Source organism: Diabrotica undecimpunctata, chromosome 3 (genome assembly GCF_040954645.1).
Source record: "Diabrotica undecimpunctata isolate CICGRU chromosome 3, icDiaUnde3, whole genome shotgun sequence".
Classification (NCBI taxonomy): Eukaryota; Metazoa; Arthropoda; class Insecta; order Coleoptera; family Chrysomelidae; genus Diabrotica; species Diabrotica undecimpunctata.
The window spans coordinates 148,850,924-148,875,328 of record NC_092805.1 but is presented as its reverse complement, the minus strand read 5'-3'; the positions used below and the strand labels follow the sequence as shown (position 1 = coordinate 148,875,328).

General features: G+C 34.8%; 1 protein-coding gene across 1 annotated transcript in view; it reads right to left on the bottom strand.

Moving 5' to 3' along the window:
* Positions 1–24,405, bottom strand: part of LOC140437528 (MOXD1 homolog 1) — an 83,582-nt gene that overhangs the window by 39,103 nt on the left and 20,074 nt on the right. Inside the window, exon 2 of the mRNA XM_072527105.1 lies at positions 10,377–11,038. Within this exon, the coding sequence (XP_072383206.1) occupies positions 10,377–11,009 (633 nt within the window). The 5' untranslated portion in view covers positions 11,010–11,038. The remainder of the gene's footprint in view (positions 1–10,376; positions 11,039–24,405) is intronic.

Sequence of the window (24,405 nt, the reverse complement as noted above, 5' to 3'; positions counted from 1 at the left end):
TAAATTTATGGTGATCAGTAAAAAGAACATTCAACATATCGACCTGAATATTGAAGCCGAACGTACTGAAAGAGTACACCGATTTAAATATCTGGGATATACAGTAAATGATAAGTGGGACCCAGATGTAGAGATTAAGATCCGAATTGAAATAGCAAGATCCAAATTCATCAAAATGAGAAAGCTCTTAAGCAACCGCCACCTAAGCGTTAACCTCCAATGGCGCGCCACGAAATGCTACGTACTCTCTACGCTACTTTACGGAGTTGAAGGGTGGACGTTAACAGCAGCAACTATAAAGAAGTTAGCGGCTCTAGAAATGTGGCTGTATCGACGCATACTGAGAATACCTTGGACAGACAGAGTGACCAACACAGAGGTATTAAGACGAATGGGTAAAGAGATGGAATTGTTAACAACTGTTAAAAGGAGGAAAGCGTCATACCTGGGCCATGTGTTCCGTAATGATAAGTACAGTCTGCTACAGCTTATCGTGGAAGGCAAGATTGAAGGTAGAAGAGGTTTGGGTAGAAAGAAGAAATCCTGGCTGAGAAATTTGAGAGAATGGTTTCAAATACCAGAAGCCGCGAACATAATACATGCGGCACAAAACAGAGAAACCTATCGTTTGATGGTCGCCAACCTTCGGTAGAAGACGGCACATAAAGAAGAAGATAGCTTATTACATTATAACACAGCTTTTGTACCGGAAATTTCAAAGACCAGTGAAAATTTAAAATATATATTATATGAAACACAGGTACATATTTTATTTGACCAGGGGTCGAAGTCAGTTCTTATAATTATTTAGTACATAATCATAAAGTGAATCTTAAACAATTAGAAAAAAAAAGAATAAGGAAAATCCCTCGATATGAGGAAACCAAAAATTCAAATGTTTTGCAACAAATTAAACAGAACAAGTGTCCAGAGTGAATAAAACATGGATAAGTTTAAAAAACGTCAGTGACTGTTGGCGAAGAAAATCAAACGAGAGATAGAAAATCCAAAACAGGCTTGTGTGATGACTAATGACATTTTGGAATTAATATAATCCATCCATCCAATTGCACTTCAGCTCAAGTCAGTCCTTGGCTTCCTCAGTAAGTTTCTCCAAAGATCTTGATCTATTGCTAGTTTTGCCATAAACGTATTTGTAGAAGGTTTTTGGCATCCTCATCTACTTCGTTCTACCATCACTTTTTCGATTTTCAACTTTTTTTTTGGATTGAGTTTCTACAACTTTCTAATTTACACGGAAACTTTGAGGAAGACAGGGAAAGGTATGATTACGAAGAGATGGTTCTATTTTTAATTTATGTAGAATAGAAAAAGTCTGCTTGGGGGAAAATTGAAGAACCAGATTGGCTAGAAATTATTTTGAGGGGTGAGAAGCGAAAAGATAAAATTACGGAATTAGGAAAGGATAGGAGAGGGAAATATCTGCCCTACAGACTCGCTAGTGGGAATATACGACCTCTAAACTAGATTACAAACACGGTGGTAAATTCTGGAACAAACTCAAAATCCTATTAAAACAAAAATTATCTCAACCATCTCATCTATTGATCTATCAAATAGTCAGGTCCCCGGAGCTAAAAGCCGAAACATTCAAAAACTCACTTCATTATAATTTTCAATCTCCAGACAATCCAACCTTTTATCGCATATTCAAATTCAACACCGAATACATAGTAAGATCTACTCTCATGCACCAAAATTCAGGTCATGACCCCCCTAACTTACAGAGAAACGGAGAGTTATTGTCGAATTGGTAAAAATAACTCCACCGGACCTGACAATATGAGTGTCTACGGTGCCTAAAACAACTTCCAGAGTGTATTACCCCACTTCTGACAAAAACTATTAATGTATGTCTCAAAAATAGCCACTTTCCTACTCCATGGAAGGAGGCTAACACTATCATGATACCCAAACCGGGTAAACCCCGAAGCGATGTGGAATTCTATACACCAATATCTTTAATTAATACGCTAGGGAAAGTCTTATAGCTAATCCTCAAAGATAGACTCAACGACTTTCTTGAAGCCCATAATATCATTCTGAAATTTCAATATGGATTCCAATCTGGTAAATCAACTCAAAATTTACATTAATAGATTTCACATCAAAAGCCACATAATCAATAAACGACAATTCTACCGCCATTGCCACTTTTCTGAATGTACAAAAGGCCTTCGATCAAGTCTGGCATGGTGGGCTTATTCGGAGGTTAATTGACATCAGGCTACCCCTACAATTCATAAAAATCATACATTCTTACCTAATGAATTGAATTGTCAGAGTGAGAATATGCAATTAACTGTCAACCCATTTTACTCCATTAGCTGGAGTTCCTCAAGGCTTAGTGCTAGCACCCTTATTGTATATAATATACAATAGCAACATCTCAAACCAAAACATTGTAGGCACCCAACTGTATCTCTACGCGGATTACACTGCCCTCCTCACAACACAATAGCGAACGGTTATTTTCCCGAGAGAACTTTCAGAAGAGCACAAACTCTTTTAAACGCCGTCAAAGAATGATGTAATAAGTGGAGAGTCACACTAAACGCTACAAAAACACAAGCAATTGTGTTCCGCAGCCCAAAACAACCGTGATAGTCAATCGTCGCGGCGACGATCAATTCCCCCTGAATTTAATGGGACAAAGGCTCGTCGATATCAACACGACAGCTTCTTATTTCGGTGTTCTTTTTACTAGGACACTCAACTGGAAACCTGATCTAAAGGCAACTTGAGATAGGGTCAGAAATCGAGCCCGCCTCTTGTACCACTTACAGGGGGAATTGGAAAAACACACTCAAAAACTCTCGAACACACTTATAAAACATTCCAACTTATATTGCCTTCTAAGAAACTATCAAAAGAAAAAACTGCTCGCTGCGGAGCGCAGGATTCTGCACAGCGTACGCAGGAAACCTTGAGGCTTCTCATCCCGTGAAATCCATAACATCGCAAATGTTGCCACAATTATCGGGAGAATCAAAACTCTCAACAGGAACTTTACCTTCAGAACAATCAACGGCCCCCAATCCATCACTCAAAACACCCTAAAAAGTTCCTGCTCTTCTAGGTCACGTAAGATCCCGGAGACCACAAGTCAAAAAACTTCATATTCCGTCCATTCTAATGCAGGCTTGTATTGACAAACTCTCGGGTGAATACGCACACATTCTCGAAGCTAAACCGCTAGCTTACCGCACCCACCTATAGCCAAATCCTTTTCCTTACTCCGGACAGTGGGAGATCGGTTTTTTGCGGTTTCCCAATCTCACTACTCAATAATACCTGTCCGTTCCTGAGAAAATAGCCGCAACTATTTTCTAACCTGAATCGGCAGATGCCGAGACCGTCTATCGAACGCCGACGAGGCCTGGCCGTTAACGCAAGCGATCAATAAGATGAATTTTAGTGCAATACACTAGTTCTGAAGTTGGTCGCAGACGTATAAACGGCTTGCAGGAACAATGGTCACTAGAGAACACGGTTTTCGTCTCTGCTGATTCAGACTCGCACACATTCACACTCAAACACAAACACTCACACTAGCATGACAGTGAAAGGGGTCCTCTTTCTGCTACCAAAGCACAGTATATTGCTTATAAAGAAAGCAATATACTGTGACCAAAGTATCCTCGTTGCTCGAGCCCCCGGCCGATAACAGAATTTTGTGCCTGCCACAAATTCCGGGGTGGGAAGGGTCTGTCTATGCGACTGACGGAACTAAAGTATCATCGAAATGGTAGCGTCCATCACTGTCAGGGTAACACAAACACATTCACACTGGGCTACCTGTTACAAACCGCCTCTCGAAAGCTGACAAAGCCTGGCCGTTAGCGAAAACATCCAATAACAAAATTTTATTGCAATACACTAGTTTTGAAGTTGGATGTAGAAGAAAAAAGGGCTGCAGGAACAATAGTAACTAGAGACTCTTGTCACATTTAGCTCAAACCACATACACTACACTCTGGAAGGAACATCTCATCCAGGCAAACTTCTCACCTCTGATTCAAGTAGTGACTCCATCTCAACAGCCGCCAAGATGCTCCACCAGACACTCCACTACCACAGTGTATTCTTCGGGCTGTTTTGCTTTTACTCTACAAACAAAACATTTAAAGCTAACCTGAAGAGGATCGAAAGATCCTAAACGAGTAGTCACACATGTTTGTCCTTTTCGAAATAAATAATCTCTTACTTTTCCCTCAAAATGAACATTTTTTACATCTTAGAATAAATTTTTTAAAAACTCGATTGTCAAAATTAAGAAGCAGTGAATTTTTACGAAAGTTAATTTAATAGATTACAAAGAAAAAAAATTGAATGAAAATGTTTTTTCTATGGGAGTCCTGAAGAGATTGAAGATAGCTGAGTAAGTCTTTTAAGTAAATTGTTTGCTTTCTTTTTTGGCGTGAAGGAGAATTTCGTCTGAAGGAGGAAACTATTGTGGTTTTCAGTCCGATATATCATCGGAAAGTTTGTTTTTTTTTTTTCTATTTTACGTTGAAAGGAACTTTTTATATTACAGTACTGGAGTCATCGATTTGGTTTTAAAGTCAGTTTTCCTTTTAAAAGTATATTTTATTTTTAAATAAGGAAACCATTACTAATAGTTTATTGATGACGTTTTGAAAATCTGTTATTATTATTTTAAGGATAGAAAAAAAAATAATACTGTCATTGGGTAGTTTTTTTAGATGTGATCAGATAATTATTAGCAGTACATATTCTTTTTACATTTAGAAAACATCTATTTATTTAGTGTGAATTTTTGCTTTTTTTTTAACTTATCTGTGATAAGCAAAATAGACGAAAATTTCAGTAATCACTTTATAATTTGTGTTTTTTTCATTTATGCTTTTTTTCCTTTCCTCTTGCTCTAGTGTGTAAATATGGTCTGCCTGCAGTTGGTTTTTATTAATATTAGCTTTTGTCGCCTTCTTCTTCTTCTTCTTCTTAGAGTGTCCTCTTTATCTCTGAGAGTTGGCAAACATTCTGAAAAATCTTTCTCTATCCCCTTTGTCTGCTCTTTCTTTGCTCTTAGTAAGGATTCAGTATCGAGACATGTCCACTCTATGATGTTTTTCAACCATGAACATCTTCTCGTATCTGGAACTCTGCTTCCTTTAATTTTTCCCTCCATCAACAACCTCAAGAGCTCAGAATGTCTTCCACGGCACCCATGTCGCAGATAAACAAGTTTTGCGCTTATTCATAATGTTAAGAACTTGTCTGGTATGGCTCATTTTAAACAATGCTGCCTTGTTAGTGGCGTGGTCTATCTGTGGTATTTTTAAGAGTCCTGTAAACACCCACATCTCGAAGGTCTCCAACCTTCTTATAGCACTTATGTTTATGCCTATTCTCTGTCCCATATAAAACAATATAATATATGTGTTCTGTCAGCACTTTTAATTGTTCAAAAACAGTCTCAACACAGCATAAAAATGCTATTTAAACACCAACCAGGCAAAAATTACAATTTTGAAAAACCCCTAACAAAATTATCCATATCTATTTTTGGGTCTTTAATTAATCAAAATAAATAAGTGGCCAATTTTGTAATATATTGAAAATTAATTTTATTCATTATCTTTCCAATATTCTCAAATTATTTTAAGATTATCTGATGATCCATTTCGTTTTACGAATTCAGTTTTAATGACAACTATAATAACGGTGGCTTCCGGTGAACAGAGGCGTTAACAGTAAAATGCCCGAAATATATATTTAGGTGATTTATATGTGGTATTGCTCAATAATTGGATAGATTCCGCAGTTAAAAATAGTTTAAGGAAATGTATTATTTTAAATTCCTAGATGAACGCCTTTAGCCTTAGGATAAATATCATCGGAACTATTATGCAATATACTTTGCAATAATGATATAAGAATTGTGTTAAAAATGCAAAAGTGGAACTTCTGTACGTGAAGATTTACTTATAAATTTTATAAAATTTAATCGAGGACAAAGATATAAAAGCAGGCGAGCAAGCAAGTTTTAGAGCCGGAAGACCACTTATTTTACGTTACTCAATTAATAGAAAAGGGAACCGCTAGGAACCAAGAGATATATTTACTGTACGTCGATCTTAAAAAAGCATACGATATGTCCTCCTTAAACGGCTCTGGAAAGCCTTACAATTGAGTAATATTAACATTATAAAGGTAATTAAAGAACTATATAATAATACACAAGCTCGAGTAAAACGGGGAATAAACTCTCAGAAAACATCAAGGTAACTAATGGCATAAAATAGGATTGTTGCATCTCACTAATGATTTTTTAAAGTATACCTTACACAGGCATTGAAGTTATGGAAAAGGAAATGTGAAGGAATGGACAATTACATATTAAACTACAATAAAAATTGTAACGTTATAAACGTCACATCTCTATTAATTTATATTTAAATAATTATTTCATTTTAATTTGTTTATTAATTTATTAATTTCTTTATCTTCAGTTTAATTTTTACTATTTTTTATTTATAAAAGTAGTTGGCGCCCTCTGTTTTTCTCTTCTTCCTCTGTCTTTATTTTTTTTTTCTCTCTTTCTGTCCCATAGAATAAATATTCGCCCTCTCACTTTTGTTCGGCAGACTATTCTGTTCCGTGTTGACTGACAAGCTAGTTTCATGATATCTATAGCAACATTCTATGACATCTGTGCTAACTTCATTCAGTCTCCCACTTTCTGTCAAAACAACTTTTCTGTAGTGGGATTATTTTTTGCCTCTTTTTGAAATTTATAAAAGAAGGCAAAAATTATTATAAGACTCATTTTTATGGTCTACAAATTCTCTTGGGGTAAGTACTTTCATTGTGATATTTATTCTATAATTCTGACCACATTTCCAATATTTGTAACCTTACTTTCTTTCGAAAGCACATTTTTTTTCTGATATATGCATTAGGACTCTTTAACAGAATTTAACTAAGTAGTAACATTCATATTTCATTTTATCCTTGCCATACGCTATTTGTTTAAGTGTAATTTTGTAAGATGGCAAGGAAGTTAAACCTTTCTTTTTGATGTGTTTCTAATGCAAGTTGTTCCTTATCTTTTAGTTTATTGGACGTATCAAAACTTTATTGGTTTACTGGACAGTTTACTGGACATTTTATTGGTTTGTTGGACATATCAAAATTTTATTGGTTTTATTTTCATATTTGGATTTCAACAATTGGTCAGGACATACAGCCACGTGTGACTGCAGCTCTCCAGAAGCCCCAAATTCTAATTGGAGGACCCAACAGCTAGAACACACAAGCAGCCCATCGAAGCAATAAGTAACACTTATTAACTGTTAAGCTTTGGTAGGGTTAATTATTGTTTTTTTATTCATTTAAATAAATATGTTTGGTTAAAATTTGTCTTATTTGCTATCAACTGAGAACTCAGATTCAATCCCTAGTTTAAGACAACACGAACTCACCCTTGAGATACTGAGCTAGGCAAGGTATAGACGATAAGCTCCCATGGTTGATTGAGGTATTATTTTTACAATAGTACTTCAATTCTCTTTGGTAGTCTCATCGCTACACATTGTTATACACTGTGCTTCGAAGATAATCAGATTGAAATGGCACAGAACAACGACGATCTGAAATACAAGGAAACTCATAAAAGAATACAGTCAGTGATGCACGCGGGTCGTCCCGGCCTGCAGTTTGTCTCGCGGGACGCGACTGGATGCGGGACAGGACAGCGGTTTTTGCTGCGGGACGGGACAGCGATTTTTCTGCGGAACGAGACTGGCACTTTGGCCTGCGGGACGTCACGCATGTCAAACAAAAAATGCACTTTTATTATTATCGGAATGATTTGCTATTGAAGTTCAAAAAGATTTGCATTATGTTTACAACTTAAAAATATTTATAGAAATTAGAAATAATTCATATTGATGAAACATAATTAATACATTTAGAATACAGAAAATTTGATTTGATTTTTTGCGATGCACGCCTCTTATGAAATATGAAATAAATTGTTTTGGTTTAGGTCCTATTAATAAACCGCCACCCGATATTACAAATAAATTTTTTTAGTTTAGGTCCTCTTAATAAACTGCCGCCCGATATTACGGGGACACCACCAGATGATGATACCTTTGAATTTAACCATGAACGTGATAAATAAAAATAACTTTCTGAAACTCACTTTCTTCTTTGTCAGCAATTTAAAATTAATACTATTCAGAATCCAAGAAGCAGAATGGGATTTACTAAAACCAAGAGAAGGTTTCTTAAAAAACTGCAAAAAACTACAAATTGCGAGCTTTCGATTTATTGCAATGAAGCCGTTCCTTGAAACAAGAAACAGATACAAAACTCACAGAATTACTTAATATAAAAATATGCAAAAAAAAAGAAAATCTTCTTCTGGGTCCACTAGTGGACCACATAATACGGTACCAAAACATACAGAGTAGGAGCAATATCGATACCAAATGAGTCCTCTGGGATCAGACGATATCGAAAACAAATAAACAAAAAATATATAACATCATAATCAGGAGCATTATAACTTATGGCAGTTACACAAATACTACAACAGAGTAAAGGCTAGAAGCCACAGAAATTAAATTTGGCGAAGATCCACGGGAAAGTCCAGGAGACAAAGAATAACAAATGACCGTATCAGAAAAATAATGAAAGTAAATCACACAATTGTAAATGATATTAGGACAAAACAATCTCACGGACATGTACAGAGGATGTCAAATGATAGACTACCAAAGCAACTGTTAAATTGCGTATCGCCGTTACGCAGAAAACGCGGACACCAACAAGAAGCTGGATAGAAGACGTAGACAGCAACTTAGATGAGGACGCATTGAGAGATAGGGATAGATGGCGACTGGGTATCGAAAAAGTCGTAGAACATTGTAAATCGATTCGACATATGACCCAAGATAGAGATTTATCGAGGAGAAATGTAATTAGGGAAGTCGACTTCGCACAGGGATAAAAAAGCAAAGAGAAGATGATGATATTAGTTTTTAGAGATTGTTGTACCTCACGTTTGGTCTTATTCTCTTAGATTAGGTGTCTGTTTTAGATTGCGTTTCGTAGGTTTCGGTTTGTTAAGGGGATTTTTTTGAGTTTAAGATGAATAATATCGACAAGTTGATTGTATTCCGACTTACTAAGGAGTTTTTACTGATGTTACCGAATTTTTGAATCCCTTATTAACTAAAATATAAATCTCATTTTTTATTACATTTTCTGGTGTATCTTCTGGTGATAGAAATGTATAATATTCTTTACGTTAATTTAAAAAAGGGATTGGTGATTATTTCATTAAAGAAGCTTAGTCGTTCTCCTTTCTTATTTCGCTCTTCCTATGCTATTGCTTTGAGAGATCTCAACTATTCTAATTTTCAAAGAGACAAATAGTGGAAGGCTACAGGATTTTTAATCACCATATTATTTCGCTTTCAAATATTTTCTATGTGGCGGTTAACAAACAATAATCACATTTTATCATTTTGACGTTAATAATAACAAATCAATAATAACTTAGAAAACTTAGACCGGTGCCTAATAATGACAGATTCCTTAAGTTCCATGAGTAGCTTAGGCACCTTTTACTCAACTCATCCATTGTTGCGATTGATAAAGAACCATTTGTACCAACTTCAGCAAAAGAATGCGATTGTAAAATTTATGTGGATTCCGTCACATATTGGTATACATAGTAATGAAAGAGTAGATGCTGCCGCCAAATCTTCAGTTAACAACGAAGACTTGACAGAACCTACCTATAAGAAAGATTTTCATCACTGGATTAACTCGACATTCAAGAATGGAATCAATCTCAACAAAAACTACGAGACATAAACACAACAGTTACAAGATGGAAGAATAAGTGAAGCAACAGGAAAGACCAAACTATAATAAACAGTAATATGAACCATATTACTGGAAGTGTTCATACAATGTGCGGTAAGTGTTTCATCAGTTTAAGTGTCCAACATTGCTTAATTGGATGCCCTGCATATTCAAATGAGAGGAAAAAGTCTAACTTACCGAGAACGCTACGCGATTGTCTAGAAGAAAGCTGTGTTTATTCGTCAGTTTTAAGTTTTCTAAAATCAATAGGAATATACAACCAAATATAAACATCAGTGCGTGTACAAATACATGTGTAATAGTCAATGCTTCTATTAACAAATGTACTTAGTTTAACTCAGATTTATGTATGTAAAATCTATGTATATCAAAATCAGTATATATTAAGTATCCAAAAATGTAAAAAAAGTTGTAATACCGAGCGGCTCTAATAACCACATAGGTTGATGCGCCTTAAATGTAAATAATAAAAAATAATAATAACTTACCATTAATACTGCCACTCCAGTCTTGTCGTCCACCCATCCAAGAATAATATCAGCTTTCTCCATCTTCCCATCGGAGCTAAATCCCAATCCAATATATCCCCTAGTCTTAGCCTCTACTCTAAATAATATTTCCTGATGCCTAGGTTGCCATCTCAATATTATCCGACCTTCTCTATCCAACGTTTCCGAATGAGTCCAAACAATGTCACTTGAAGCGTCTCTTTTTTCTCTATGCCTGGATTCTTCGTCTATATCAGATAGTAAATCAAAATCTTCTATATCTGAATTTTCTTGTACAGTATCTACACTACTAAGTTTTCTTAGTAAATGCCTATCATTTTCAGGCCGTTCAGAGTCATCTTTTTCGCTTGGAAAACTGTCAAGCAAATCAAAGAATATGGTGTCTTCCTGACTTTCTTTAAAATGTTCATCAATATCGTTAAATCCGTTAAGTTTTCTTCTGCTTTTCGGATGATGATATTTTTTATTATACCTTTTATCTAAATTATAATTTATACTATTTACACTTTCCACATGTTTAACATATTGATCTAGCAAATCTTCTGTAGCATTTGTTGTGATTTGTAGAATGAAAATTAGGAATATTAGAAGATCCGACCATTTAGGTGTCATTTTTGTGATTGGGGACTAGTTGATCATATCTGAAAAATAAAAAAAGAAAGTAATTTTTATGATAAATTTTTACTACGTAAATATATATACAAATATACAACAACAACAAGGGAAAATAATTACTTAGATAATTTTTCGACTGTTCTAACAACCATTCAAATTTCGTCATTTTGTGTCATGTGGAACAATTTTACCCAATCATGTCAACATTAGACTGATAATTGCATTCAGTGCAATTTTCAATCCCTATGACAACACGATCGAGTTTGACAACTTCATCTAAATAAATTTCAAAATGTCACGTTTCTTTGAATTTTGAAGACGAAATTTGAATGGTTGTTAGAACAGTCGAAAAATTATCCGCCGAATATCCCTCGGACATTGATGAATGCCTCATAATTTCATGACAAATTTCTCAAGCTCGTTGCTTGGTAACAGCACTCAGCCTTCGGATTCGTGCTGTTACCAAGGAACGAGCTTTCGATTGTCATGAAATTATCTCGTCTCTTATCAATGTCCTAGGGATATTACTACTGATAATAAATAATAATTAATAAATAATTAGAGTAGAGTGCGGCGTTAAATCAATTCCAGAAACAGAAAAAACTGCACATCGAAGAAGAAAACCGAAGATGAAAATCTATAAATTCATCAATATTGACATATCAATGGAAATCGGATATGATTTTATTGTCTAGGATATTCCTAGACAGTAAAATGCAGTGCAGAAGATCAAAACAGAAAACACCGAAAATATTGGGGAGTGATGTTGCAGAAGAGAAGCACAACTTGATGCAGCGCTGATAAATTATGAGGTGAGTGGAGCGATACCGTCCATATTGGAGGGAAAATTTACTGGAGGCCAAGACTCAATTTGGGCTGTTAAGGCCCTGTCCAGAAAACAACAAGGCTAACATATTAGTTTAAAATCAAAATGAATCTGCCACTTACACTAGCATGAGAGGAATAAGCTAGTGTATGGGATCGACGTATGAATAAGCAATACGACAAGAGATAAGCACATGTGGCTTGGTGTTACTCCTCCATAGATCCTTACAGGAAGAGCGGGTACGCTTAAAAACCGGAATATAGAGATCAACTTATAAAAGGAAAATACCTATTTTATTTTAATTATATCATTCTTTTTGGAAATTTATTTACATAATCTGTCTACATTGACAATAAATGTTTCTAATGACTATCAGTTTATTTATATTCATAAATTTGATAAACCTTTTAAAATGACTTAAAGGTAGTATTATTCCAGTTAGTACTCACCTTTCAAAAGTCAAAAACAAAATTTGTCTTAACCTAAAAATATTTTAAAAGCCTAATTAAAACTAAAACCTAGTAGTTAAGTCAGACGATTTGAACCGCTTGAGTCTTTTACTTTCTTCTGTTATGTTTATTAGATTACTTGCTAGTTCGTTTGGGTGTGATTTCACTTGTTACCAATAGGATACACTATACTTTTTGATCACTTCTTTTTAACACTCGGAACATTAAGATGCCTATGAATTAAGCTGTTAAGTATATACCATGGCACGTTCACTAATATGCTTAGTATCTTGTTGTGCTACCTTTCGATGGTGTCAATGTTGGAGTTGCTGGCGGTGCCCCATAGTTAGATACCATAAGTCCAAATCGGTGTTATGATAGTTTTGTATAGGAGGTGTTTGTTTTCGAGGGTGAGTTGTGACTTTCTTCCTATGAGCTAATAATATTGTTTCAGTTTCAGACCTAATTGTTTCTTTTTAGCGAAGATGTGCTTCTGCCATGTCAATCTGTGGTCCAGATGCATCCCTAGATATTTAGTGTGGTCGGAGCATTGAAACTAAAGTCCATTAAGTGTGACTGGTGGACACTTATTTTGCTTCATAGTAAACTTTATATGAACAGATTTACTGACATTTGCTTTCATACGCCAAAGTTTTGTATTTTGTTGAGAGCGATTTTAAAGCCTCTAGAGGCAGCATATGTCATGCCCTAATAACAGTTTTATCAGCACAGGTTGCAACTAGCGTTGATTTGGTTACAGGAAGCTTGACATTAAATAGCAAGTACAGGATTGGACTCAGTATGCTTCCTTGCGGTACTCCTCCAGAGATAGGAACAATTTCGAAGAGGGTTGCTTTTATTTTAATTTGGAAGCTTTGCATACCCAGATAAGATTTGATCATTTCATAAAAGGCTCATGGTAAGTTTTGTTTTATTTTTTAAAGTAAGGTTTTATGCCATACTTTATCGAATGCTTTACTTAAGTCTAGAAAGGTTGCACTACAGTATATTTTGCATTCTAGGCCATTGTTGATTTTTTCAACCACACCATGAATCTATTTCACGGTGTCATGTTTATTTCGGAGATCAAATTGATGGTCAGGTATAAGTTTTCTTTCATTCATTTTCTCCATCAGTTGCTTAAGTATAACTTTCTCTAGTAGTTTTTACAGAATTGGCAACATACCTATTGGCCTATACGAGTTTGGTTCTTCTGGTTTTTTCCAGGTCTCAGGATCATTATTCTTTGATCAATTTTTTAGAGATAGGGAAAGTAGTTTAAACTTAATACTTGGTAATTATTTGCTAGAGTGCTTTTGTGGCTATAAAAGGTAGTCTTGTAAAGTTTTCGGTCATTAGATCAAAACTAGGGCTTTTCTTCGAGTTTATTTCTTTTATTAGAGAATAAATTTCTGTAATGTTAACACTCCCAAGTGGTAAGTCCATTTGATACGGTGCTTGAATGAAATCATACAATTTTGTTGATGTTCCATAGGTGTGTTTGCTTCGTGAGATTTAAATACTTCAGTGAGATTATCTGCAAGTACTTCGGCTTTTTCGCCACCATAGGTGGGATATGCTGTTTTGTGGTCTTTTGATTTTTTTGTGTGGTTTTCACATTGCTTGTGTTTTCTGTAGCTGTCAGTTGACTCAAGTATTTAATTACAAATTGATTTTGTATCTCAAGTAGGAGTTTCTTTAGTTCTTAGACAGAGAGAGAAAGAGATGGATGAACACCAATACTCGACTACTTGATTTTTAAACGTAGTTAACATGTAAATGGAGTTTATTTCTCCTACTAAGATAATTATCTAATTTTCGGTAATTTTGCTGCGCATTAAGTGGGCGTGCTGATTGTAGGATTTTCAAAGACATTTCTACTTTTGATAACCAGTACATGTCTCTTGATGCCTCTTGAAATAAATGTGCGTATTTGTCTCCTTTATATTAAAAATTAGAAAATAAATCATATAATATAAACAATAATAATTGTTTTATCAATTACCTAATAGAAATGCCCCTTGGCTTCGATGTCGATTGGTTTGCAGATATGTATTAAAATAAACGTGATTGTACTTATACATTACATACTGTGATTATAAATGTGCATAGAATTTACATTAAGTTTCAATACAATATATCATGAGTCACAACACTGCGAAACGGTACTAAATACACATATTGCATGTCTGAATGAAGTTCCTGGGAATCAGTACAGTGGAAGTTCTAGTCAAGAATAATAAACAATCATACATTGAATTTGTAGCGAAATAGTTACTGTGTTGTTAAGTTATTTATTATATTCGGTATATAGTAATAAAATGTAAGTTGGTCAATAAAACTGTGTATAAAAAGTACTATTCAGAATAACTAGTACATCTTATACATATTTAATATCGGTACAACTTTTTAAAAAGAATTCTTTGCATCAGTATCATGCCATGTAAGGCAGAAAATCATAATACTTAAAATATTACATTAAGTCAAAATTTCAAAATCATGTTATGGCTCCAGCTCTATGTAAGGGGAAGAAGCACTAAATTGAGTAGGACCCCGTACGAAACAGACTGGACAAGGAAGTCCCCATCTTTGACACGTATTAATAATTATTAAAAGGGAATCTTCTATGGATATATATAGGGCAATAGGACAGATGTGTTATACTTTATAATAATTCTCTTACTGAGGGGATTTTCCCAGATGTACTAAAAGTATCAAAAGTGCTACCAGTGTTCAAAAGGAAGGTATGAAATTGGAAATTATCGTCTCATCTTAATCATTAAAATGTTCAACAAAATTTTTGAACGTATTCTAAATGTTCGTTTGATAGAATATCTAGAAAAACGCAAAATACTACTTCACTGTATTCATTATGGCTTTAGAAAAAGTGTAGCACTACAGTCGCTATGCAAAAACTTAGAGATGTAGTTGATGTTTGGAGGGAGGCCATTTTGTGTTTTTGATATTGTGTGACTTATCCAAAGCTTTTGACTCTGTTTCGCATGAATAACTAGTAAAAAATCCATAAATACGGTATTAGGGGAACCACTCAAACCACTCTTAATCTATTTAGACCATAATTAACAAATATAAAACAAGAAATTTTTCTTAATAACAGTTACTCTGATTTTAATAGTGTCGAATATGGGATTCCTACTCCATGGGCAACCTACACTCCAATATGTAACCTGCTGAAGAGATAACACACAGTCTCAAGCACAACATATTGTGCGTGAGAATGTGATAGTCTCTAAAAAGTAATAAGAAACCAGTTGGATTTTTATTACAGAAAAAACAATATTTTGTCAGAAAATACTTTACAATTCAGAAAAATTACCTCTTTCTCCTACACAAGCTTTTATATAACCAAAAATTCACGTTCGTTCTGAACTTTTCAACAATCATAACGAATACTGTCGTTATTTCATGTACGCCTATCCAAATTTGGTGTCTGCGAATTGTCAACATTCAGCTACTTCTTCATGGGATAATGACCAAGGCTAGGCTATCGATGGTAATATGTTAAAACGCTAGTTATTGATCAAAACCGGTAAATTGTTATTAATATACTGTTTAACAGGTTAATAATAAAGGAGCGATCCATGCAATGTATCATTACAACGTACTGAATATTATAACGATTTCCTCTTTCGTCAAACTGGTATTACTGCGCATCCGGTCTTTTTTTAAACATTTTTTTTTATTGATACATGAGAAATTGAATTAATTAGAGAATAACTTGTCTTTGCACCTAATTAGTATAGTTATTAAAGGCATTAACTAAATAAAAGGTTACACAATGTACATATTTGTTGTAACATTTAAATCCCAATGATTTATTATAATTTATTATAATAGTTTAACGAAGAGGAATTATCGGCTATTAATGTTTCCTCATTTGGTGTTAATTTTTCGATCTCTTTTTGGTTTAACTTATTCTCTATTTAACTCACTTTCTACTCCTTTCAGAAATTAGACACTTAGCGATTATTGGTATTGAGTAAAAACATTTAGGCCAAATAAATATGTCCCTATCATCCGTTTATTCTCCTCTTATTATATAGGTTGTCCTAATAAGATTTCCACATATTTCTTTAAGATCCTGTTCGCTGCTCCTTTACATTTGCTTTTATACTCCATTGGTTTTTATACTAACTAGGACTTTCCTGTTGCCTGATGCAGCACTACAGAATACCGTATGGATGTTTGTTACATTTTTCCATTATTGATTTTCACGTAGTTCTCTTTCTTCACATATTTGTTCAATATTTCCTCTTCGTCTTTCCTAAATTCTCATGGTGTAGGTAGGTAGTTATATGGCCTTATAATTGAAACACCAGTAGTTGTAAGTTAGCGGGAGTGAGGATCGGGACTTCCGCTATGATCCTCAAACCCGCCAACTTACAGGAAGGATCAGGACTTCCGATCTGATTCCCAACCTCTTCAACTTACAGAAAGGATCACCAATAAAAAAGTCCTCCCCAACATATAAGTAGGATCACTGATAAAAAAAAGTCTTCTTGAACTTACAGAAAGGATCATACCGATAACCTCTTTCTCTTAACCTGTAACAACAATAAGGATCACCGATAAAACCTAGGCGGATGATACGATTAAAAGGAAAGCATTATCGATAAGAACATTGAATAAGAATTATTAGTAATTTGAGTGGCATATGATGTGGCAGTCTCAGTTTTGTGCAAAATGGATGTGGAATCTTGTATTTCTTCAACAATAGAACAAAACGCCAAGTTGGATTTAGAAAATAGTATTCGCCTATTAACTAAATATAGGACAGCTGCTATGTAGTGTAAAATTCCTCAAAAAGAACATAAAGTGTTAAAAAATATATGAGCCTTGTAAGAAAGACTATTCCACATATGAATGGAGTGATGTATGTGATTGTTTTACGATTTCAAAGTATTTATTTTGTAACTATAAGCCATATTAGGACCGACCGTACAATGGTTACAATAAATTATTTTTCTTAGTATATGTAGAAACTCCTCGCCATCCTTACTCACACTAACTTACAACTACCAGCATCGTAGAACTTATCGTTTTCTTTTACACACGCACTAAGATGCTGCTTCTATATCCAACTAGCATTTATGCTGGTACTAAATCTATATTAGGAAAGATATTACAAAATTTGTTTCCCTTAGATATTTTTCTTTATTTTCTGTAATGCTTAGGTTCTTCTTTTGATATTTTGATCACCATCACTGTTACTGTCTCTGTTGGTTTTTCTAGTTTTCCGTTTTTAAACATATTTCTTTCACTTCATTTTTACATAAATAGTATCATAATTCTTCTTTTTGACAACCTTATAATTTTTAAGATCATTGTTTAATCTTCGTTCAATTCTTTTTGTAGTTTGAGTTTTTTTTAACAAAATATTGCGATCATCATTTGATCTATTTATTTCCTCTCTCACTCTCACTCTCCAAGAAAAAAGATTACCTTGATCACTTTCCCCTTCTCTATCTTGGTCGTAATTGTTATAAGACAAATATGATCAAAATGTAAGGATTGCTTACGAAGAAGCTAGGCAAAAATGGAATTACAAGATCTATCTCAAAAGTGGAACAGCATATCTTAGCTAATACCCAATACACACTCACATCCACCATCATATACCATCGCCATATCCATCAAGTCCGATGGTATTGGCGAACCTGAGGGTAATACGGTCTTAACGGGTTCCTCCTCCTCATTCCTTGAGTCCTTGTCAGGACGTGGTGACACTCTAAATATTATTAGCTTGCTGTCTCCATTTGCTGCGAGTCTGTGCCATATGGTTGGCTTCATGTAGGGATTTTCCCACCAGAGACTTCATTTGGCCTGTTGGAGATCTTCCTCTTGGTCTTCGGCCTTTTACCTTTCCTTTTACTACCATGCTATGTATAATTCTATGGATTCTATGGTTCTGTGGCCGAAGTAAATTAGGTATGCTCGGTTTACTTTTCCTAGTAGACCCCATAGATAGCCTATCTTTTATATAAAGCTCTTCCAAAATTGACACTTTGGTTCTATGTTCTGTTCTGGACATGCGTAGAATTCTTCCATAGACCCACATTTCGAAGGCTTCAATCTTACTCCTATCGATTTTTTTTAGAGTTCAGCTGCGTTTGTAGCAATGAGCAAAATAAGGGCATTGACCAACCTGAGCTTAGTATTTCTTGTTATTGTTCGGTCTTTCCATATTTTAATCAGTTTAGCTGTTGTGGTTCGGGCCATTGCTGGTTTACGCTTGATTTCTGAGGAACAATCATCATTGTTGGTTATAAGATGGCCCAAGTATACAAATCTGTCTACCACTTCGAAATTCGCTACTTGGTGTATGGGTTACAGTTTAGCAACTCATTTGTTCCAACTAGTTAACTGAAAAATATTACATAACAACAATTAAACATAGTGAGTGACAATAAGGATATCCTTAAGTGCAAATGGACTAGCGGCTAAACTGGAAACGGTTGACGAGGTCCTACTTGAACGTGTCTAAAAGGACAAGTCAAAGAAGCTAGCCAAGGGAAACTTAACAACAAGAATATATAAAAACAAAAGAGGAGAACAGACAAGGAGGGAGAGAGAGAGAGAGAGAAACACCTCAAGTTATTATTACATTAAGTGATATGTGTATGTAAAAAGGAATAACCAGGATTAAATGCACTCTGGCAGTAGCTTGTACTTGATAATAACCTGAAATTGCACGGCCAACTTTTAACAGAATGAGAAAACTTTTTTGTAATCGCAATATCAATATAATGCTCTGGATAAGAATGCTTCTTCAGTAATTTCATGTGAGAAGTATAGTCACGAGCGGTAATCTAAAGAATTCTTCTTCTTCTCGTAGCACTACAACCCTGGGTGGGTTTTGGCTGACTGCACAACTTGCTTCCATCTTGAACGGTCGTCCATAATATTTGGGTCAGTGGGCAGCCCCATTGTTCTTAGATCTGACCATATATTGTCTCTCCATTGCATTCGTGGACGTCCTAAGGGTCTTCTTCCTGTGGGGGCTTCCTCCCATATTAATTTGGCAAGGCGGTTATTAGGGAGTCTATGGACATGGCCAGCCCATCTAAGACGTTGGGATTTAATCTCTTGGTCTCGCTCGCTCTATACATCTGCTTGACCTCAGCATTTGTTCTCATTCGGTATTGGTTGCTATTAATGTCGTGATAAGGCCCAAAGATTCTTCTGAGGATTTTCCTCTCAAAATCTAAAGAATGCATGAATGAAAACGAAATAATAAAATTAAGAGGGAGATAAATGGAAATATTACCAGTTGTTTAAAACTGGGAAGGCAGAAAAGATAAAACCGGATTCTAAAAACCTCTTTATCGCACTACATTGAACTAGGAGATTGGCTGGAAGGAAAGAAAGAAAATAACTGTAATAGTTGCAGAGGATTTAAAGATAGAAAGTGTGAAATATGTTTGAGGGTATAAGATGAGTATTTGAAGTTGAAGTGAGAAAGCAAAGATGTTGGGTTTCTTACGCGACTGTATTGACGCAGATGAGATCAGCACGGAAATCACGAGTTATCAATTATTATCTTGTAGTCCTAATATCCACGAATATATTCTGCTTTTGTTAAAAAGTAATATTTTTTACTTTTGTATGTGATAAGTTGGTTTTCTCTCTTTTGAAACACAATCGTCGTACTTTTATACAATCTTATCGTCTCCGTATCATTTCTATTTCTAAATCTCAGTGTTCTTATACATTCCATAGGTATGAATAATTAAAACTGTAGCCACGTGTATATTTCTGCTGAACTTCAAAAATATTTTTCAAAACTAAAAATAATTTAACAAAAAGTAGAAATCCAAAGATTTCTAGATGTCCGAAGATTTCTAGGTGTTCTAGGCGTTTTATTCTCAGATAGAGTCGTATGCGTCTGTATGAAGTTCTTTTATTATTAGGTACTTCCTTTGACGGAAAAGATTTGATTTCACGTTCAGGGCTTCTGTCCAATCGCTCTGATGAGTCCTATTAGGACGAAATACACCTAAGCGAATTGTAAAGCCACTATACGTGAAACCAAATCTTAACTGTCTTTTCCATAAAAATAATTTATTTGCGAAAAATAAGACGGGAACAAGAAAATATTGCATTGAATATTGTTATATTTATTTAATGATCTCTATAGCCTTCTCGTATTTATTATTACATAGTACAGAATATTATAATTAGATGTACATATATTTATATACATGCAATAACAAGAAACTATAAATTCAAATTTATATCGTGAGCAACCAAATTACAGAACGAACAAACGCTGTCGGTCATTGATATGAAAAGAGAATCTTTTGTCTGAAAATCTTCACACCTCGAAAAAAAATCACAACAGTTTATTCAGAGACACATAATGCAACAATAGAGCAATAAAAGTAACAATAATGAGTAGGTATTGTATTTCTTTGCATGCAGAGTGAACTTCATGGTAGTGCAACTTCCGGTGTTGGAATATCGATGCATCGCCGGAAGTCGCCACGATATATTTTGTATTTTCGCGTGGAAAAAGAACGTTGAGGGTATATTGTTCTCTAGAATGTTAAGAAAAACCCACCCATAGTGTGGATATATAGAGTTAACTACAAAATGTAATTAACTAGATTAATCTATTAATCATAAAGATAAAATTTAAGAGCTCAGCGGTTTTAGAGGAATGTATATTAACCAAGTAAACAGTTTCAACTTGTTTCATTTTCTTCAAAAATCAAATAGTTTAATTATTAACAAATTAAAGAGAGGTGAATGTTTTATATGTTTTTTTCATTTCTGTGAGTAACATCCTACATTTTTTTCTTTCGCTTTGTAATTTACTATTTTTTTCCTTAGTCGAAACAAATCACGCGGAATAGATAATCTCCCAGCTGAACTTTATAAAGAAGGAGACCGTGATAACATAATGGCATTACAGCTGCTTATAAAAGAAATATAAAAAGAGAAATCCCTCCCCAATTATTGGAATATTGGAATACTTTGCACCATACACAGAAAAGGAGATATCTTTGAATGCTCTAACCACAGAGGAATTACGCTTCTAAATGCTGCGTATAAATATTTTCCACAGTACTATGTCACTATATTGCACCATATGCAGAACGGATAGTAGGAAAATACTAAGCTGGTTTCAGAGGTAATAAATCGACAATTCATCAAATTGCAACCTTGAAACAAATTTTAGAAAAAACTCTGGAATGTGGCATTGATACTCATAACATATTTATAGACTACAAAGCGGCCTACGACTTTGTGAATAGAAGAGAAATGTTCAAAGCAATGAAAGAGCTAGGAATACCAATATATAATAAATCAGTCCTGATGATATCAATATTGTTGGGAGAACGGAAAACGCTGTACGAGAGACGTATGTAGCATTAAAAGAATCAGCTGCAAAAAATGGGTTTAATAATAAGCACCAACAAAACGAAGTAGATGAAAATAAGCACGCAAACACAAACCCTACGACCACTTGATATAGAAGACGACGTCATCGAAGCAGTGAACGAATTTGTATACCTGGGAACGCTCCTTAACACTGAAAATAATACTACCGCAGAGATAAATCGCAGAATCTGCACGGCCAACAGATGCTATTTTGGGCTCAATCTCCTCCTTAAATCCACAATTATATCAAGAAAGAAATACAAAAATAAAACTCTACAAAACAATAATATGCCCAGTCCTTACATATGATTCAGAGACATGGACTCTAAAAAAAATAATAAAAACATGTTAGGATGTTTAGAAAGAAAAGTACTAAAGCGAATCTATGGAGCAGTGAATGACAATGTGAAGACGATACAACTTCGAACTTTATAGAATATACCAGGAACCTGATATCGTAAAACATATTAAGATAGGACGTCTGAGGTGGATAGGGCATGTAATGCAGTTGGAACAAAATATCCAGCTAGAAAAACGCTCCTTGATAGACCATTGGTCAGAGAAGAAGAGGAAGATCCAGAACAAGGTTTCTTGATAACATCGATGAAGACATGAGAAATATGGGAATACGTGCTTAGCGGAGGCTAGGACCAACGCAGGGTTGTAAAGCCAAAATGATGTATGTACATAGTTTCAAATTTGTTTATACTTCTAATTTTTCATTGGTCCAGTAGATATTCAGTTTTTGAGTTAAATGAGTTAAATGAGTATTAATTAAAAATTGAAGTTACGCAAATGATATAGTTGTCGTATTAGATGGTGTACAAAAACTCATTTCTCAAGTGAAGTTAAAAAGGGTCTAACTTTAGAAACAGCTCCGATGAAGAGTTGACCCGAACTGTATCCAAACTACTCCCTTAAATTTCCGAGCCGGAATATACGTCTTCCTCCGATACTTCTTTTGCTCAATATTATTCCTTGCATGATAAGTGCAGGATACTGTATCTTTCAACACGCAATATGTGCCTGGTATTCAGCTTTCTTTCTTTGACAGTTGTTACTACTTCTTTTTCTTTCTCCATTTTTTTTTCAGCACCTCCCCATTAGTAAATCTGTCAACCCATGATATTCTCAGAGTTCTTCTGTTTCTGTATATTTATTGACGTAATATGATTCTTTTACCATTCTTATTTTGCATTTGATGATCTTTTGTAACTGCTTGTACTGGATTTCATCTTTATTTTTGCAGTCTCTTCTCTGTTTTATTACATCCAGAATTTCACTTGTTATCCACTTCTCCTATTTCACAGTTGTTTCATACAAAAATTCCACAGTTGTTCTATTGTATCTTCTTCATTTGGTATATTTACGTTGTCTTGAATTCAGGTTTCATCATCATCCCGACTCGTCCACTGCTGAACATAGGTCTCTTCCTCGTGTTTCCAACCCCGTCCATCTTACGCCACTCTCATTCAGTTTTTATTTTGTCTTCTTTAATCGTCAGCCCATCGTGTAGGTGGTCGACCGACGCTTCTTTTGTCTTCCCTTGGTCTCCATTCCAATAACCTCTTTGTCCATCGCCCAATTGTCATTCTAGCTATTGGTCCTGCCATCTCCTTTTTAGTCTGGCTATCCTTTCGATGACGTCAGTCACCTTGGTTCTTCTCCTGATCTCTTCGTTTTTATTTTGTCTCGCAGAGTGATTGCTAACATGGATCGCTTCATTTTTCTCTGTGTGACTCAGAGTTTGGGTTCAACACAGGTCTTTTGGTTGCATTCAGGTTTATGTTAACATTATTTTTGATTCTTTCTTTTATCTCGTACGATTTCAACTTCTCAACATTTATGCTTTCCTTCTTAACATATATGCTTTCCTTTTTTTGGCTTTAATATATAATTTTTTTAGTTTGAGCTAGAACCTGGCAACAAGGTGGATATGATCCGAAGGTATATTTCTCCGGAATATGCCTTTCCGGACTTTATGCTGAAATTAATTTGTTTTCTGATAAGGTTGTTGCTATTGTCAGCTGAAAATCTCCAAGTAGGCAGACGTCTTTTAGGAAGTTGGTAATAGGTATTTGTTACAACAAAATTGTTTTCTTGTCAGAATTCCACCAATAGATCCCATCTGTCATTACGCACTCCCAACCCATAAAGTCCTACAATTTACATTTATATTTGCGTTAAAATCAAGCATACGTATTGCTTTCTCTCTATTATGAATTATAAATAACTTTAAGTTATGTTTTTCCCCATACAAATTTTCTATTTCTTCTTCTGTTGTCGGTGCATAAATCTGAATTATTCCATGATATGTTTTTAATTGAAGAATCATTGTCCTGTCAGATATTGGACTAAAACTTGTCACAGATTTACTCACTTCTTTGTTAATCATAATTGCAACTCCATATCTGTATTGATTGTCGTTACTTCCTGAGTACTATATCTTACCTCTCTCTTCAGTCCTGATCCCACGATGCGGGAGTAGTGGTAATTGTGATGTCGTGTATTTTCGGTATCCAAAAATTTCTGTCTCTGGTCATTTCTTTTAATTCATGCATATATCTTTTGCATACTTCTGTAATTTGGTCGATCCATCTTGTTGGGAATCTTCCTCGTGATCTCCGGCCTTCTACCTTCCCTTGGATAAGTCTTTCCATGTTGTTTGTGTCTGCTTTCATAACATGTCCAAAGTATTTTAATTGTTGGAGAT